The sequence below is a fragment of the Chlamydomonas reinhardtii genome, chromosome 17 (genome assembly GCF_000002595.2).
Source record: "Chlamydomonas reinhardtii strain CC-503 cw92 mt+ chromosome 17, whole genome shotgun sequence".
Classification (NCBI taxonomy): Eukaryota; Viridiplantae; Chlorophyta; class Chlorophyceae; order Chlamydomonadales; family Chlamydomonadaceae; genus Chlamydomonas; species Chlamydomonas reinhardtii.
In genome coordinates, this window is record NC_057020.1 from 6,615,682 (window position 1) to 6,628,854 (window position 13,173).

General features: G+C 60.6%; 3 protein-coding genes across 3 annotated transcripts in view; 2 read left to right on the forward strand and 1 right to left on the reverse strand.

Moving 5' to 3' along the window:
* Positions 1–1,781, reverse strand: part of CHLRE_17g743647v5 (uncharacterized protein) — a 4,005-nt gene extending 2,224 nt beyond the window's left edge. The window contains exons 1-2 of the mRNA XM_043072700.1: positions 878–1,781; positions 416–666 (exon numbers count right to left, since the gene is read on the reverse strand). Coding sequence (XP_042915159.1) covers positions 416–666; positions 878–1,298 — 672 coding nt within the window. The 5' untranslated portion in view covers positions 1,299–1,781. The remainder of the gene's footprint in view (positions 1–415; positions 667–877) is intronic.
* A 2,270-nt stretch (positions 1,782–4,051) lies between these two features.
* On the forward strand, positions 4,052–8,483 carry CHLRE_17g743697v5 (uncharacterized protein). The gene is made up of 3 exons (XM_043072701.1): positions 4,052–4,234; positions 5,138–5,211; positions 5,490–8,483. Exons 1-3 carry the CDS (start codon positions 4,174–4,176, stop codon positions 6,087–6,089), a joined length of 735 nt encoding a protein of 244 aa, XP_042915160.1. The 5' UTR covers positions 4,052–4,173; the 3' UTR covers positions 6,090–8,483.
* Positions 8,484–10,051: 1,568 nt separating this feature from the next.
* Positions 10,052–13,173, forward strand: CHLRE_17g743747v5 (uncharacterized protein). The gene is made up of 4 exons (XM_001690688.2): positions 10,052–11,071; positions 11,288–11,538; positions 11,811–11,928; positions 12,119–13,173. Exons 1-4 carry the CDS (start codon positions 10,651–10,653, stop codon positions 12,493–12,495), a joined length of 1,167 nt encoding a protein of 388 aa, XP_001690740.2. The 5' UTR covers positions 10,052–10,650; the 3' UTR covers positions 12,496–13,173.

Here is a 13,173-nt window from a genome sequence, read left to right on the forward strand (position 1 = left end):
AGGCATCCCCCAAACCCCTTTCGGCATTGATGCTTCCCGTTTGCGAAAGCGAGGATGAGCTTCTGCAGCAGGCTCCCCCAGCGTTGCTGGGAGCCGTCCTTCCAGCTGTAGCCCAGCCACACCACAGCGCCATCACCCACGGCCTTGCCGAAGCCCTGGGGGGGGGGGGGGGGGCAGGCAGTGGCGACATGCATGGGGTAAGGGTCAGGCCGCTACGAGGTCAGATGTGGTACGTGCACAAGGGGCTTGCTACGGAACGTGGGAAACGGAGAGTAGGAGGGGCTTGGCGTTGTTGCCGTGGCTGGCGAGCAGTGAACGTTGCATGCGTAGTGCTCATGGCTGCATGTTGAGCGCGCACCGCTGCTAACCCCCTCTCCGACCATCCCATCCCCTTAGAACCCATCCCATTCCGCACCTGTGCGACCACCTTGGTCTCGTCGCCGCCTTGGGTGTACAGCGGCAGGCTCACGGCGCCAGCGTCCTGGTGGCGGCACCAGGTGAGGGCGGTCAGCACACGCGCCTCCTCCAGAGTCTCAGGCAGCACACCGCCAGCGGTGGGGGGGAGGAACACCGACGCCCACTCGCTGAGCTGAGGCTTGGTGGCGCGGATGATGTGGCGAGAATCCTGGGAGCTGGGGTGGGAAGAGGAGCACACAGTCCACTCGCCTGCATTCGTGCGAGGTTGGGGGTGCAGCAAGGAAGGGGGGGGGGGTGTCAGCGGAGGCGCCGAGGGAACGAAGGTGGGAACGGGCAACTTGAGTTCGTGGAAAGGAACATGCGTCGGGAAAAGTTCGTTATTACTCACCATGGGGCAGCCCAGCAGTGCCCTTATGTTAGTGACCTATATCCTCACATCATGGCTACATGAAGGCCTCACCTTGATAACCGAGCGCCTGCGATACAAAATCACGAGTCGCGGCGCCAGCGCCGTGAGCGGCATCGAGCAGCACAACCAGGCCGCCGGCAGCTACATACTCTGTGACCTTGCGCATGTCCTCCGCTGAGCTGTAGAAGCTGTGGCCGTTCTGGACAGGAATCACGTACGCGGCAGGCGAGCTAGCCCCAACGAGCTGGGGCTGGCCATGCGTTGCAACCTCCACCGACAGGCCGAACTGCTCAAGTTGCTGCTGGAGGTTCTGGGGTGCGCTATCCCAGTTGAGATCGAGGACTCCAGATTCCTCGCTGAGGTAGAGCGAGACCTTCGGTGCAGGATAGGCGCTCGCAAGGGAAATCACAGAAATCAACGCTACGGTACGCGTGATCAGCGCCATGGCGCTGCGAGTAGTGTGTTTGGTCATTCCCGAGTTCATTTGGAGCCAAGAATACTTCTGATACTCGGTGAACGCACACCCTGGCTTCTTATGCGGGCGGCGCCAGGTAGCGGTTGTGCCCGTACTGGTCGCAACCGCCGCCCCGAACTTCACTTGACGTTCGGTGGCAGCTACCCCGACCGTGGGCGCTACACAGTCGCAGCATTGTAGCTTTGCTCTGTCAAATGAAAAGATTGTTTTGCTTACATCATGAACGCACACCGAGCCGGGCAGAAGAAAACCGTTCTGTCGGCCTCCGCGGGCACGACCTGAGGAATCTCAAAGCGCTTTGAATGCTAGAGAGTGTAGTCTGACATTTCAAACTGCATGGAGTAGCAAACAGGGCGCGTCGATCGACTTCCGCCGGCCGTCGAATTTCGATGGTCGTCAACGTCGGTCGGCGCAGACCCCGAGTTGCTTTCTTAAAAGTGTGTTTGAGTAAAGATCGCGTCTGTGTATTTCAAGATGCTCGCATATTGAATGCTGGGCAACCTGGAGCTGAGCGGCTTGGAAGTGAGGGCACGTGCGCCGAAGCTGAGGCGAAACAAAGCCCCGCCAGGGCGGGCTGGGATCTGCGTGTACTACAAATGATCACAGATTGCTTTGAGTCGGAAACCCCCAGGCGACAGTGGAGGGCGGTTTCCATCGAGACATTGCGACCCGCCGGCTGCAGTCGCGTGATAGCCCCAGTCAAGCTGACCAGCACCAGCACCGCACTGCAACCTGCATGATCGAGATCAGCCGACAAGCCACAGCAGTACATGACCAGGGCGCAGGCAGGACCTCGAGCAGCTCAAACCAACACACACAGCAGCGGCAGGACAGAGGGCAGGACAGGGTAGTCAGGGGATGGGGGGTACGAACAATAGTTCCAGACCCCACAGTGCAAAACTGAAACCCCCTGACCGACTGCCGTACACCCCCTAAAACCCCTCTGTTTTCTATCAGGAGCTCTATTATCATGTAAACACGGGTAGTTTGCAGGGCGCGTCTTGGCCACAGACGGTCTCACCCAACAGCCCAGCTCAACATGTGTTGACAGGCGGTAGACCTTCGTCGTCTGCTAGGCTCCTGTCATTCCCCAACCTTAACAAGCTTCCATTATATACTTTTGGCAGCGGTCTGGGGTTGCCCGGCTGTCTTATGAGGCCCAGACCAGGGGGGGGGGGTAGGAAACAACGTGCCAGACCCCATGCCCCGAGATCCCCTGGGACGCCCTTGACCGACCCCCCCACACACACAAACACGGACAAATCTTGTTATTTAGGGGTTATACCCTGCATTTTATACAAACGTGGTGTAAATCGACTCCTCTTGACGAGCACTATCGCTCCGTGCGATCAGCGGTCCTGTTCTGAGACTTCGGTCACAGGTGGGATTCTATCCATGGAAATCCTCTTGACCCAGCCCACCCCGCGCTCAATTCTCTGCCGCGTGACGAATGGACACTGTGCATCGGCAGCCTTGCTAGATGTAAATTCATGCGCACCAGCGCTTGAGATCCCAGCCGTGTCAGTGTGCATGTGTCGTATTGGGGGAACATGTGCCGACATGCCCACGCCCGGACGCGCAACTTAGCCCTCCCATGCTTTCTTTGTGCTTATTACGGCATGACGTGCACATATGAACCTCGTAGTGCCGCGTTTGACCCCTAGTCCTGCTTGTGGGGTGCTTCCCGAAATCCGCCAGGATGGGCTCCCGAAACCCGGCGGATTCCCAGGGACGACGACCAACCCCCAACTTTGACGGCCCTGAACTCCCTAAAAGCACGTGCATAATGCTCTCTTAAAGCTCTGAAATTTTGAGCATCGGGTAAGAACCTGAGCTTTCTACCCCCCCCCTGCCTACACGAAAGTTTCCGGCACACCTACCGTGACGAAACCTTGGGGAGTTGGGGACCGACAAGCAACCGAGCCAGAACTTTGAGAGCCCATATCTCCGCGGGAGGGTTTGCAGCAAAGTCGGGGTTGGTGGAGTCAAGTTGGGCCCTGATGGCTTGTGATGGCTCGGCGTCTTTGGGTGCTGGGACTGTCCCCTCTGTAGCATCCGCATTCATATCTCCGCAATTTCTACCCCGACCAAAGTTCCGAAAGCGGATTCTGGACGCTCTCGTCTGGCTCTTTCCATTTGAAGGGTGGGGTATGTCTGCGGGGTTCTTACCCCCCGTGCGTGGAAGACTTTGCCTACGAGACCGCACAGCTGGTTGCCGCCCTCAGTGCGCGGCTGCCGGCCGTGCATGTTCCGCCAATTAACTACCCTTCTGTGGCGTAACCCCCACCTGTTCTACGGTACTTCGTCCGCCGCGGTCACCCGGACAGATACCTGGAGCCCCCCGCCGCCCCTACCCAGCCCCATCGGCCCATTGACCTCTTCGCGTGTCATGTCTACCTTTGTGGTCCGCCGCCGCCTGCACCACCACCGGCTGCCGGGCTGCCCTAGCCCCTGAGCAATACCGCCCGCCACCACATCGTGAGTACCCCCTGACAACCCCTGACGCCCCACCTTGTCGCCTGCCTGTGCTTGCCGCCTACCCGCCCCGCGCTTGCTCCCGTCTGACCGTCCCTGCATCTGGGTGCCCCCTATGCGTGCGGGGCATCCAGACTGGCAGTGCTTGTGGGGAGCCGCACGCGGCCCGCACGCGGCCCGCACTGCCCGCCTCCATCCTCTTTCCACTAACCGCCCCCATGCCGTCCGCCCAGGCGCCCCTTGCCCTTAACCCCTGTCTTGCGCCCGCTCTGCCTCTTTTGCCACCTGGGCTGTGTGTAGTCTTGTCTGTGTTACTCGTTCTTTATCCTACCGCCGACGCGCCTCGGTCCTTTCGCTGTGCCCTGCCCTTTCGATTTTTGCCTTTCCCCTTTACCACATGTCGCGCTCCTGGCCCGACGCTCCCTGCCTGGCGTCAGGGCTGCTTTCCTGGTCGCCAGGTAAGTCGTTAGAACGATTCTGTTTGTCGTCTCCGCGTGCCTGTCCTGTGCTGTTGTGCGCGCCACTGAGCCCGGGCGGAGACATTTTATCGCCGGCGCCGCTCGCCCTACTGCTCCACGACGCCTCGCTCGGTCCCGATCCCATAAGTATTATCGCTTGCAACTAACGCCTCGGCTTGTGCTCAACTACTTTAGCTTGGTTTGGTTTAGTTTGGGCTGGTATTCACAACCCTCCCCCCCCCCGATGTTGGGGCAGTGATGCATAATACGTTTACCGCTGATACGTTGACACGGGCGCACCGGGCATCCCTACACGGGCAGGTGGGGTTTATGTGCCCAGGCCCATTGAAAAAGTCCCATCACTCTCATGGGGGGCTAAGCAGGGCCATGCCGGCACGGGGATTGGACGGAGAATCCGAGATCAGCGCACCCACACACACCAAGATGTGCTGGTCAGCTTGGCTAGGGTTGCCGACAATGCGCCCCAGAAGCTGCTTTATGACGGCTGTGACGGCGGCTGGCATCTGCGGTGGTTGGGCGGCCTGAAGAAGGTGCCGTCGGACAGCTGGCTGTGCCGGCACTGCACTGGCGTTCGCAGCTGAGTGCTTGTCGCCCGCTCGTCGCGCGCCGGCCCATGCTCGCGGAGCGCGGGGCGGCCCCAGTCCGCAGGCCATGGCGGCCCGAGCACATGCGGTGGCGCGGTCCGGCATTCCGTGCGCTGGCGTTGGCGCGGCGGCCTGGGTGGCGGGGCCGGACGACATGGAGGTGGAGCCAGCACACGCAGCGGGTCCGGCGCCTCACGGTGGTCGCGGCGGCCGCGGGCGCGCCGCTGCCCTGCCCGACCCGTCACCGCGGCGCCGCCGCCGCCCGGCACCCGCCGCCGCGTGCGTACCGGCGCCGCAGCCGCAGAGGGGCGTCCGTCGTCGCCTCCCCCGCCAGCGCGCTCCGGCAAGGCTCGCAAAGGCCGGCGGCGGAAGGTAGCGTGGCGCCGGCGTGCTGCCCGAGCCACTGCCGGCGGCGGCCGTGGTGCCTGCGCTCGCACCGCCGCCGCCACTTCCTCCACCGCCGCCGCCGCTTCCGCCGACGTCACTGCTTCCCCCGGCGCCGCCGCTTCCACTGCCGCCGCCGCTTCCGGCGCCACCGCCGCTTCCTGGGGCGTCACCACTTCCAACGCCTCCTGGTGATGCCGGCGGGCCTGCTGCCATGCATGCTGGTGGATCCGCGGTCGGCTTTGGGGCGGCGTGGACCTCTGTAGGCCGACGGCCTCGATGAGGCCCCTGCCGCCAAGCGCGCGGACACCCGCGTCGTCGGGGCCGCGGGCTCTGGCGTGCGGGCTGGTTTCCTGCGGCCGCCGGCTGGGCGGCGGCCGCCGCCTTCGGTGGCTGGAGCGGCCGGCGGCACTGCTGGGCGTGCGACCAGCTCCCTGGCTGCAGAAGGCCCGCTTGGCGGTGGTGGCGGCGAGCCCGGTGATGACGCTTGGGCGGCTGGGGTGGGCCCGGACCCTGCTGTGGGTGGTGGCGAGGGCGACTACGGGACCGTCCTGTCCGCGGCGGACGTCACGGCCTTGCTGGCTGACCGCGATGAGGCTGCCAGCCCCGGCGTTACCTTGAAGGCGGTCCTGTCCGCGGCGCAGGCGCTATGGGATGCGAGTGATCAGTATGCAGTGTGCTGTCGTGGCACTGGGCGCGCTCTGATCCTGAGGTCCCTCCGTGGTGACGTCTGTGCCTTCGAGCGGGACTGGGTGGCGGACGGTGGCCCTCCCGTGTGCCCACGGGGCCTGGTGCCGCAGCTGCTAGAGGTCGCGGCGCGCGCGGACGCGGAGTTGTTGCGGGCGCTCTGGGCCGGGCCCTTGTAGTGTGTTGGCCAGGTTTGGCGGCGTGTTGGTGCGTGTGTGCCTGCCCTTGGTCGTGGACCTGCGATGGGTCCCGCGTGGTCGCTGGTCTGCTTTGTTTCTGGGTCAGTGCGCGCGGCCGCTTGGATCGGTGGGCGTGCGTGGCGGTTTGGTAGCAGCTGCTTGTGTTCCTTGGCCTGCATGGGGCCCGAGGCCCGGTTTGCGGTGTGTTGGTGCGGGTGTGCCGGCGCTTAGTTGTGTGTGCGCCTGCGGTGGTCCAGTGCTCGCGGTGATTTGGGCTTGGATCAGGGGGGCCTTGGAAAGCTCAGAATCTTACCCCATGCTCAAAATTGTAGATCTTTAGAAGCGCTTTACGCACGTACGTTTAGTTGCGTCAGGGGTAGTCTGGTGAAGAAATTCTGGGCGTTCAAAGTTGGGGGGTCGGCCATCGTCCCTGGGGGTCCGCCGGGTTTATTTCGGGAGCCCATCCTGGCGGATTTCGGGAAGCACCCCACAAGCAAAACTGGGATCTAAACGCAGCACTACGAGGTTCATATGTGCATTCTATGCTGTAGTAAGCACAAACAAAGCGTGGTAGGGGTAATGTGCGCGTCCTGGCGTGGACGTGTCGGCACATGTCCCCCAATTCGACACATGCGCACTGACGTGGCGGGGCTCTCAAGCGCTGGTGCTCATGTATTCACGTTTAACAAGGCTGCCGATGCCCACAGTCCATTCGTCACACGGCAGAGAGTTGAGCACGGGGTGGGCCGGGTCGAGGCAGGGGATTCCCATGGATAGGATCCCGCGTGTGGACGAAGTCTCAAAACAGCACCGCCGATCGCACGGAGCGATAGCGCTCGTCAAGATGAGTCGATCGGCACCAATTTGGCATTAAATGAAGGGGCTTTAACCCCTAAACAAGACGTTTTTGTCCGTGGGGGGGTCGGTCGTCCCCTCACCTTGCCCCTCACGAGGGGTTCGGGGCATGGGGTCTGGCACTTTGCTTCCTAACCCCCCTGCTTGGATGCGGTTTCTCCTTTTCCTGCTCCCTGTGGGTTCTCCTTTCTTTTCTTTTTTCTGCTCCCTTTGAGTTTGGTGGCTGCTTCGCCTGTTTTTGGGGGCCCCGGTCTGCCCTTGCTTTGTCCTGGAGGGGTGCCCTTGGGTTTTGGTGGCTGGTGCGGTGGTCCCTGGCGTTCTGTATTGCAGGTTGCGGCCGCCGGTGTGGTGCTGTGCCTTTCCCCTTCCTTCTCCTTTGTAACCACTCTCTCAACTGTCGCCTGTGTCCCGCGGGGTTTTCGGTTCAAAGCAATCTGTGACCATTATCAGCAGTACACGCAGAACCCAGCCCGTCCTTGTGGGGGGGGCTGTATTTGTCGCTACTCTGCGCGGGCCGGCCACGTCCTGCTGGGCGGACACCTTTTGCAGCGCGATGAGGTTGGGGCCCGACTACACCGGAGCTCCTCCCAGCGGCAGTCGTATGACGACGCCTGCGGCTGTTACGTTCGTCGCAAGGGGGATGCGCTTGAACACAGATGTTGCCGGTGATGTCCGACGTTGATGTCAGGTACCGTATTGCACCAAAGTAAAACCAGGCCTTGATAAATCCACTGGGTCGTCGTTGGCGGTCAGGATATAGTTGTAGGCTTGGGCGCCGAGCCAGGAGGGCTGGGGTCGCGCAATACCTGAGAGAGAATGTGCCGGGGCGGACTGCGGGCAATGACACGAGCATGTCAAGCCGAGCACAAGTCCAAGCAACGGTACTCTTTGGGCGCTGTCTCTCCCGTAATATAAACACAAGCTGGCTGCTGTAGGCCAAGCGTCGGGCTGGCGAAGCAACCGAGATGGAACCGGAATCTCAATAGGCAGTCCGTTGTTTCCAAACAGAGCTCAGATGTGAGCTGGAGGTCTTGTTGGAGGTCTTGAATAGCTCAGGGTCTTGACCCAGTGGAGTCGGTGACGATTCGATGCTCGCAAGCCGGTCTTCACGTTGGGGTCGTCAGGAGAATCTCAGAGTAGTCTTAAATAGAAGATACACCAGAAGGATAGCTGAATCCAGAAAGAAGGTCAAAGCCTTGGCAGAGCTGTCGGCAGGTGGCGATGACCTTGGCCGAGGGGCTCGCGAGGCTCGTTGACGTCGCTCAGGCGCTTGAAGCCGCCGAATTACGCAGTTGAGATGCGTATGATACCACAGGACCGCGTCGCAGGGGCAGACGGGTCACGAAGAGTCGCGCACGGGGTCGATGCGACCAGGCGTGCGGATGCGGAAGCCGGGGCACAGGGGCCCGCTGAAACGGAGGCTCGGGCTGAAGGCCGATGCCTCAATAACTGTCGCGCCTTGGCGCTGGAAACTTGTGGACAGGCTCGCTGTCAGGGGAGAAGAGCCCTTGAGGGCTGGGAGACTGTTCTTCCGGTATGAGCAAGTTGTCAATTACTCGTGGTGTATTACACAGGAGTGCCGGGTTCTTTTCTTGGCGCTCCGGAGCGGTCCTATATTGCCCCGGGCACCTTCCACCATCGCGATTGGCGCAGGGGAGCTAGGCCTGGAAGGTGCAGGGGCCAGCTTCCACGCAGACTTTGCCCTCATGCAGCGTCCCCATGCAGCGCCTGAACTACCCCCTGCTTGCGTCGCTATTTGGAAATGCGCACCGTAGCTCAAACAACGCCCCAGGGCCACCAAGGGCACGGGGCAAGCTAGGGAAGAGTGTGAGCATCAATGCCCAGTCTCCATCCCTCAACCCGCCCTGTTCTCTAGTCGTCCCTCAAAGTCTAGGCCTGCAAACGCTATCGCCGCCTAGCAATGTCACACAAAAGCAAGCGCGCTAGGCCCCCGGACTACGGGCATGGGCGGTGGCCTAAAGACGGTCGCCGCGGCCAGGGTAGCCGGAGGGCCGAACCGCGTAGAATGGCTCCGCGTCAACGAGCGCCCATTGGGGAAACGCTCCTACCGCTTCAACCTAACCAATTATCGTAATCACACGTCGCCGTAGGACTCGAGCAATCAAGTCCCCTATGCAGCGAGCTTCCGCAAATCCATGCCCGGACTGTCGTCGACAGACTGCAGCCCATTCCTCGTTATGTCACATTCTTATGTACAGATGTATGTGCAAATCACACTCGCGTAGCCCTGTGCCCTTCTGGCCGCGTACTGTCAGGGTCCAGAGCCTAGTTCTACCGATGCCCACGTCTCCTCCTCGCCGCGTCTACAAACACTGCTCAGACCGGCCAATACCATCTCAGTGGTCTCCGCACGACCATATTGTATCGTGCCCACATCTCGCCGAGCACTTGGTGGCAGTCCATGTTAGTTCCTGCCCCCTTCCGTGACACCATCGTGTCACGGCCTTCCCTTATGTCTCTTCCTCCCTTTCCGCCGTCTAGCCAGTTGCTCGAGGCTTACTTACGTGCTATTGCCTCATGAATTCGTTTAATAATGCACTCTAAGGTTCAACCACCGGCACATACCCTAGTCGTGACCGCGGTGCCTTAATGCGTGCGTAGCCCCGCGTGCGGACTAAAGTGCCCACAGCGCGCTCGGGCGGACACGCAATGCAATAAGCGTCCGGACAGCGCTATGCGTCGGCACACGCGAAGCAGCTACATATTGGCTCGCCCCCCAAAGAACCTTACACAAGGGTTGTTCACAGATTTTGGTTTTGGTAAAACATTAGAGGCTGTTACGGAATATTCGCCAAGTGCAAAAAAATTCAGCAGCACAGAAAACATGTAGAACGCACCGCCCATAAGGTAAAGCAAAGCCAGAGCCGCGTACGTAAGCCTGAGTCATAAATCCAGAAGAGCGAAATTCAGGCTGAAGTGAAGCCAAAGCCAAAGCCAAAGCGGAATCCTCGGAGAATGTCGCTGGTGTAGGCGCTGTGACTGCTGGAAGTCCACAGTCGCATGCCCCAGCGCTCCAATCAACCCCACCAATGCGCTCAAAGCCAGCCTCACTGCCGCTATAGACTTTGCATCCACACAAAGGTCAAGCCATACATCGCGCTGCGGAGCTGGGCGGTTTCGCCACGTTTCGCCTCAGCTTCGGCGCACGTGCCCTTACTTCCATGCCGCTCAGCTCCAGGTTGCCCAATACTCAACATCCGAGCATCTTGAAGTACACAGACGCGATCTTTACTCGAACACACTTTTAAGAAAGCAACTGGGGGTCTGCTGCGCCACTGGCCGACTTTGACGACCATCGAAATTCGACGGCCGGCGGCGGAAGGCGATCGACGCGCCCTGTTTGCTACTCCATACAGTCTGAATTGCCAGACTACACGCTCAAGCACCCAAAGCACTTTGAAACTCCTCAGATCGAGCCCGCGGAGGCCGACAGAACGGTTTTCTTCTGCCCGGCTCGGTGTTCGTTCATGATGTAAGCAAAACAATCTTTTCATTTGACAGAGCAAAGCTACAATGCTGCGACTGTGTTGTGCCCACGGTCGGGGCAGCTGCCATCGAACGTGAAGTGAAGTTCGGGGCGGCGGTTAGTACGGGCACAACCGCTACCTGGCGCCGCCCGCATAAGAAGCCAGGGTGTGCGTTTACCGAGTATCAGAAGTATTCTTGACTCCAAATGAACTCGGGAATGACCAAACACACTACTCGCAGCGCCATGGCGCTGATCACGCGCACCGTAGCGTTGATTTCTGTGATTTCCCTTGCGAGCGCCTATCCTGCACCGAAGGTCTCGTTCTACCTCAGCGAGGAATCTGGAGTCCTCGATCTCAACTGGGATAGCGCACCCCAGAACCTCCAGCAGCAACTTGAGCAGTTCGGCCTGTCGGTGGAGGTTGCAACGCATGGCCAGCCCCAGCTCGTTGGGGCTAGCTCGCTTGCCGCGTACGTGATTCCTGTCCAGAACGGCCACAACTTCTACAGCTCAGCGGAGGACATGCGCAAGGTCGCAGAGTATGTAGCTGCCGGCGGCCTGGTTGTGCTGCTCGATGCCGCTCACAGCGCCGGCGCCGCGACTCGTGATTTTGTGTTGAAGGTGCTTGGTTATCAAGGTGAGGCCTTCATGTAGCCATGATGTGAGGACATAGCTCACTAACATAAGGGCACTGGGCTGCCCCATGTATGAGTAATAACGAACTTTTCCCGACGCATGTTCCTTTCCACGAACTCAAGTTGCCCGTTCCCACCTACCTTCGTTCCGAGCGAGGGAGCGCCTCCGCTGACCCCCCCCCTTCCCTTGCTGCACCCCCAACCTCGCACGAATGCAGGCGAGTGGAACGTGTGCTCCTCTTCCCACCCCAGCTCCCAGGATTCTCGCCACATCATCCGCGCCACCAAGCCTCAGCTCAGCGAGTGGGCATCGGTGTTCCTTCCCCCCACCGCCGGCGGTGTGCTGCCTGAGACTCTGGAGGAGGCGCGTGTGCTGACCGCCCTCACCTGGTGCCGCCACCAGGACGCTGGCGCCGTGAGCTTGCCGCTGTACACCCAAGGCGGCGACGAGACCAAGGTGGTCGCACAGGTGCGGAATGGGATGGGTTCTAAGGGGATGGGATGGACGGAGAGGGGGGTAGCAGCGGTGCGCGCTCAACATGCAGCCATGAGCACTACGCATGCAACGTTCACTGCTGCTCGCCAGCCACGGCAACAACGCCAAGCCCCTTCTTCTCTTCGTTCGTCTCTCCATCCGTTTCCCACGTTCCGTAGCAAGCCCCTTGTGCACGTACCACATCTGACCTCGTAGCGGCCTGACCCTTACCCCATGCATGTCGCCACTGCCTGCCCCCCCCCCAGGCCTTCGGCAAGGCCGGCAGCCGCGGCGCTGTGGTGTGGCTGGGCTACAGCTGGAAGGACGGCTCCCAGCAACGCTGGGGCAGCCTGCTGCAGAAGCTCATCCTCGCTTTCGCAAACGGTACGTAAGCATCAATGCCGAAAGGGATTTGAGGGATGCCTAGGCAATGCAAGTAACAGCGGCGTGTGAGAACGGGGTACGGTCTACTTGTGCCAACAGCGGGGTTCTACCCACCGCCGCCGCAGCGCCATCATCCGTGCCCCTTGCTCACCCTCCGCGCCTGTATATCACATGCCTACCTACCAAGCAGGTGCCTACACTGCCCCGTCAACCGGAAACGCCGAGGCGCATCCGGGTGCCACCATCTTTGACTCTGTGCTCGAGGCCGCCACTGACGCCGCTTCGGAGGTGGACGCAGTGGTTCGCCGCATGATGACTTCGGCCGCGGGTGTGTATCCGTCGCCCGTGCCTTCGCCTGAGCCTGAGGAGAACGGCAAGCCCAACAAGTCGCCCAAGCCTGGCAAGTCGCCCAAGCCTGGCAAGTCGCCCAAGCCTGGCAAGTCGCCCAAGCCTGGCAAGTCTGGCAAGTCGCCCAAGCCCGATGATGAGCCTGAGCCTGAGCCCGAGCCGTCCCCGCGCCCCGGCCGCTCCCGCAACAACGGTGGACGTCGCATGAAGCAACTGTAAGCAGCGGTGTGCAGCATTCTGCACGATCGATAGGGCCCTTGCTTGACTAAGCGGCATTCCCTTTAGATTGCACTAAGACTTGACCTGCAAGCTACGTACATACACTTTGGTTAGGCATCACGGAATGAAGTACGCACCATACATATTGGCACTGTGCGTACGGTTTCGTGCTGCCTGGAACGGATGTCCTCCGGCCCTATTTGGTGGCCGGCATGAGCTTGCATCGATCGTAATTGAAGCCTAGAGCAAGAAGATGTGCAATGCGTAGATAGTGCATCCGCATTCATGGTGGTGTAAGTGTTGTTACAATTGTGGCAATTGTGGCGATGCGCTACACGGCTACATGACCTGTCCTCGCTTCGTACATATCGTGACGATTACGGTACCAGGTTCGAACATATCCATTCCTGGCTTTTTGCCTCCTAAGGGTCTTGTGCCTGGGAGTGCCTTTCTGTGTCGTATCCTTTTCTGACCCTTACAAATTTGCGTACGTACATAAGGCTATGGATTGACCTCCAGCAGCGGATGTGAGCAAGGAGAGCATGAGAGCGTGTGCGATGCGTGCGTGGGGGAAACTCCCTGGCCCGATGTGTGGGCAGCACTGCTACTGGCCGAGCTATGATGAGCTGGACCGCGAATGCGCGGTGTGGCGTGTCGCGTGCGCTTTCCAGCTAAGAG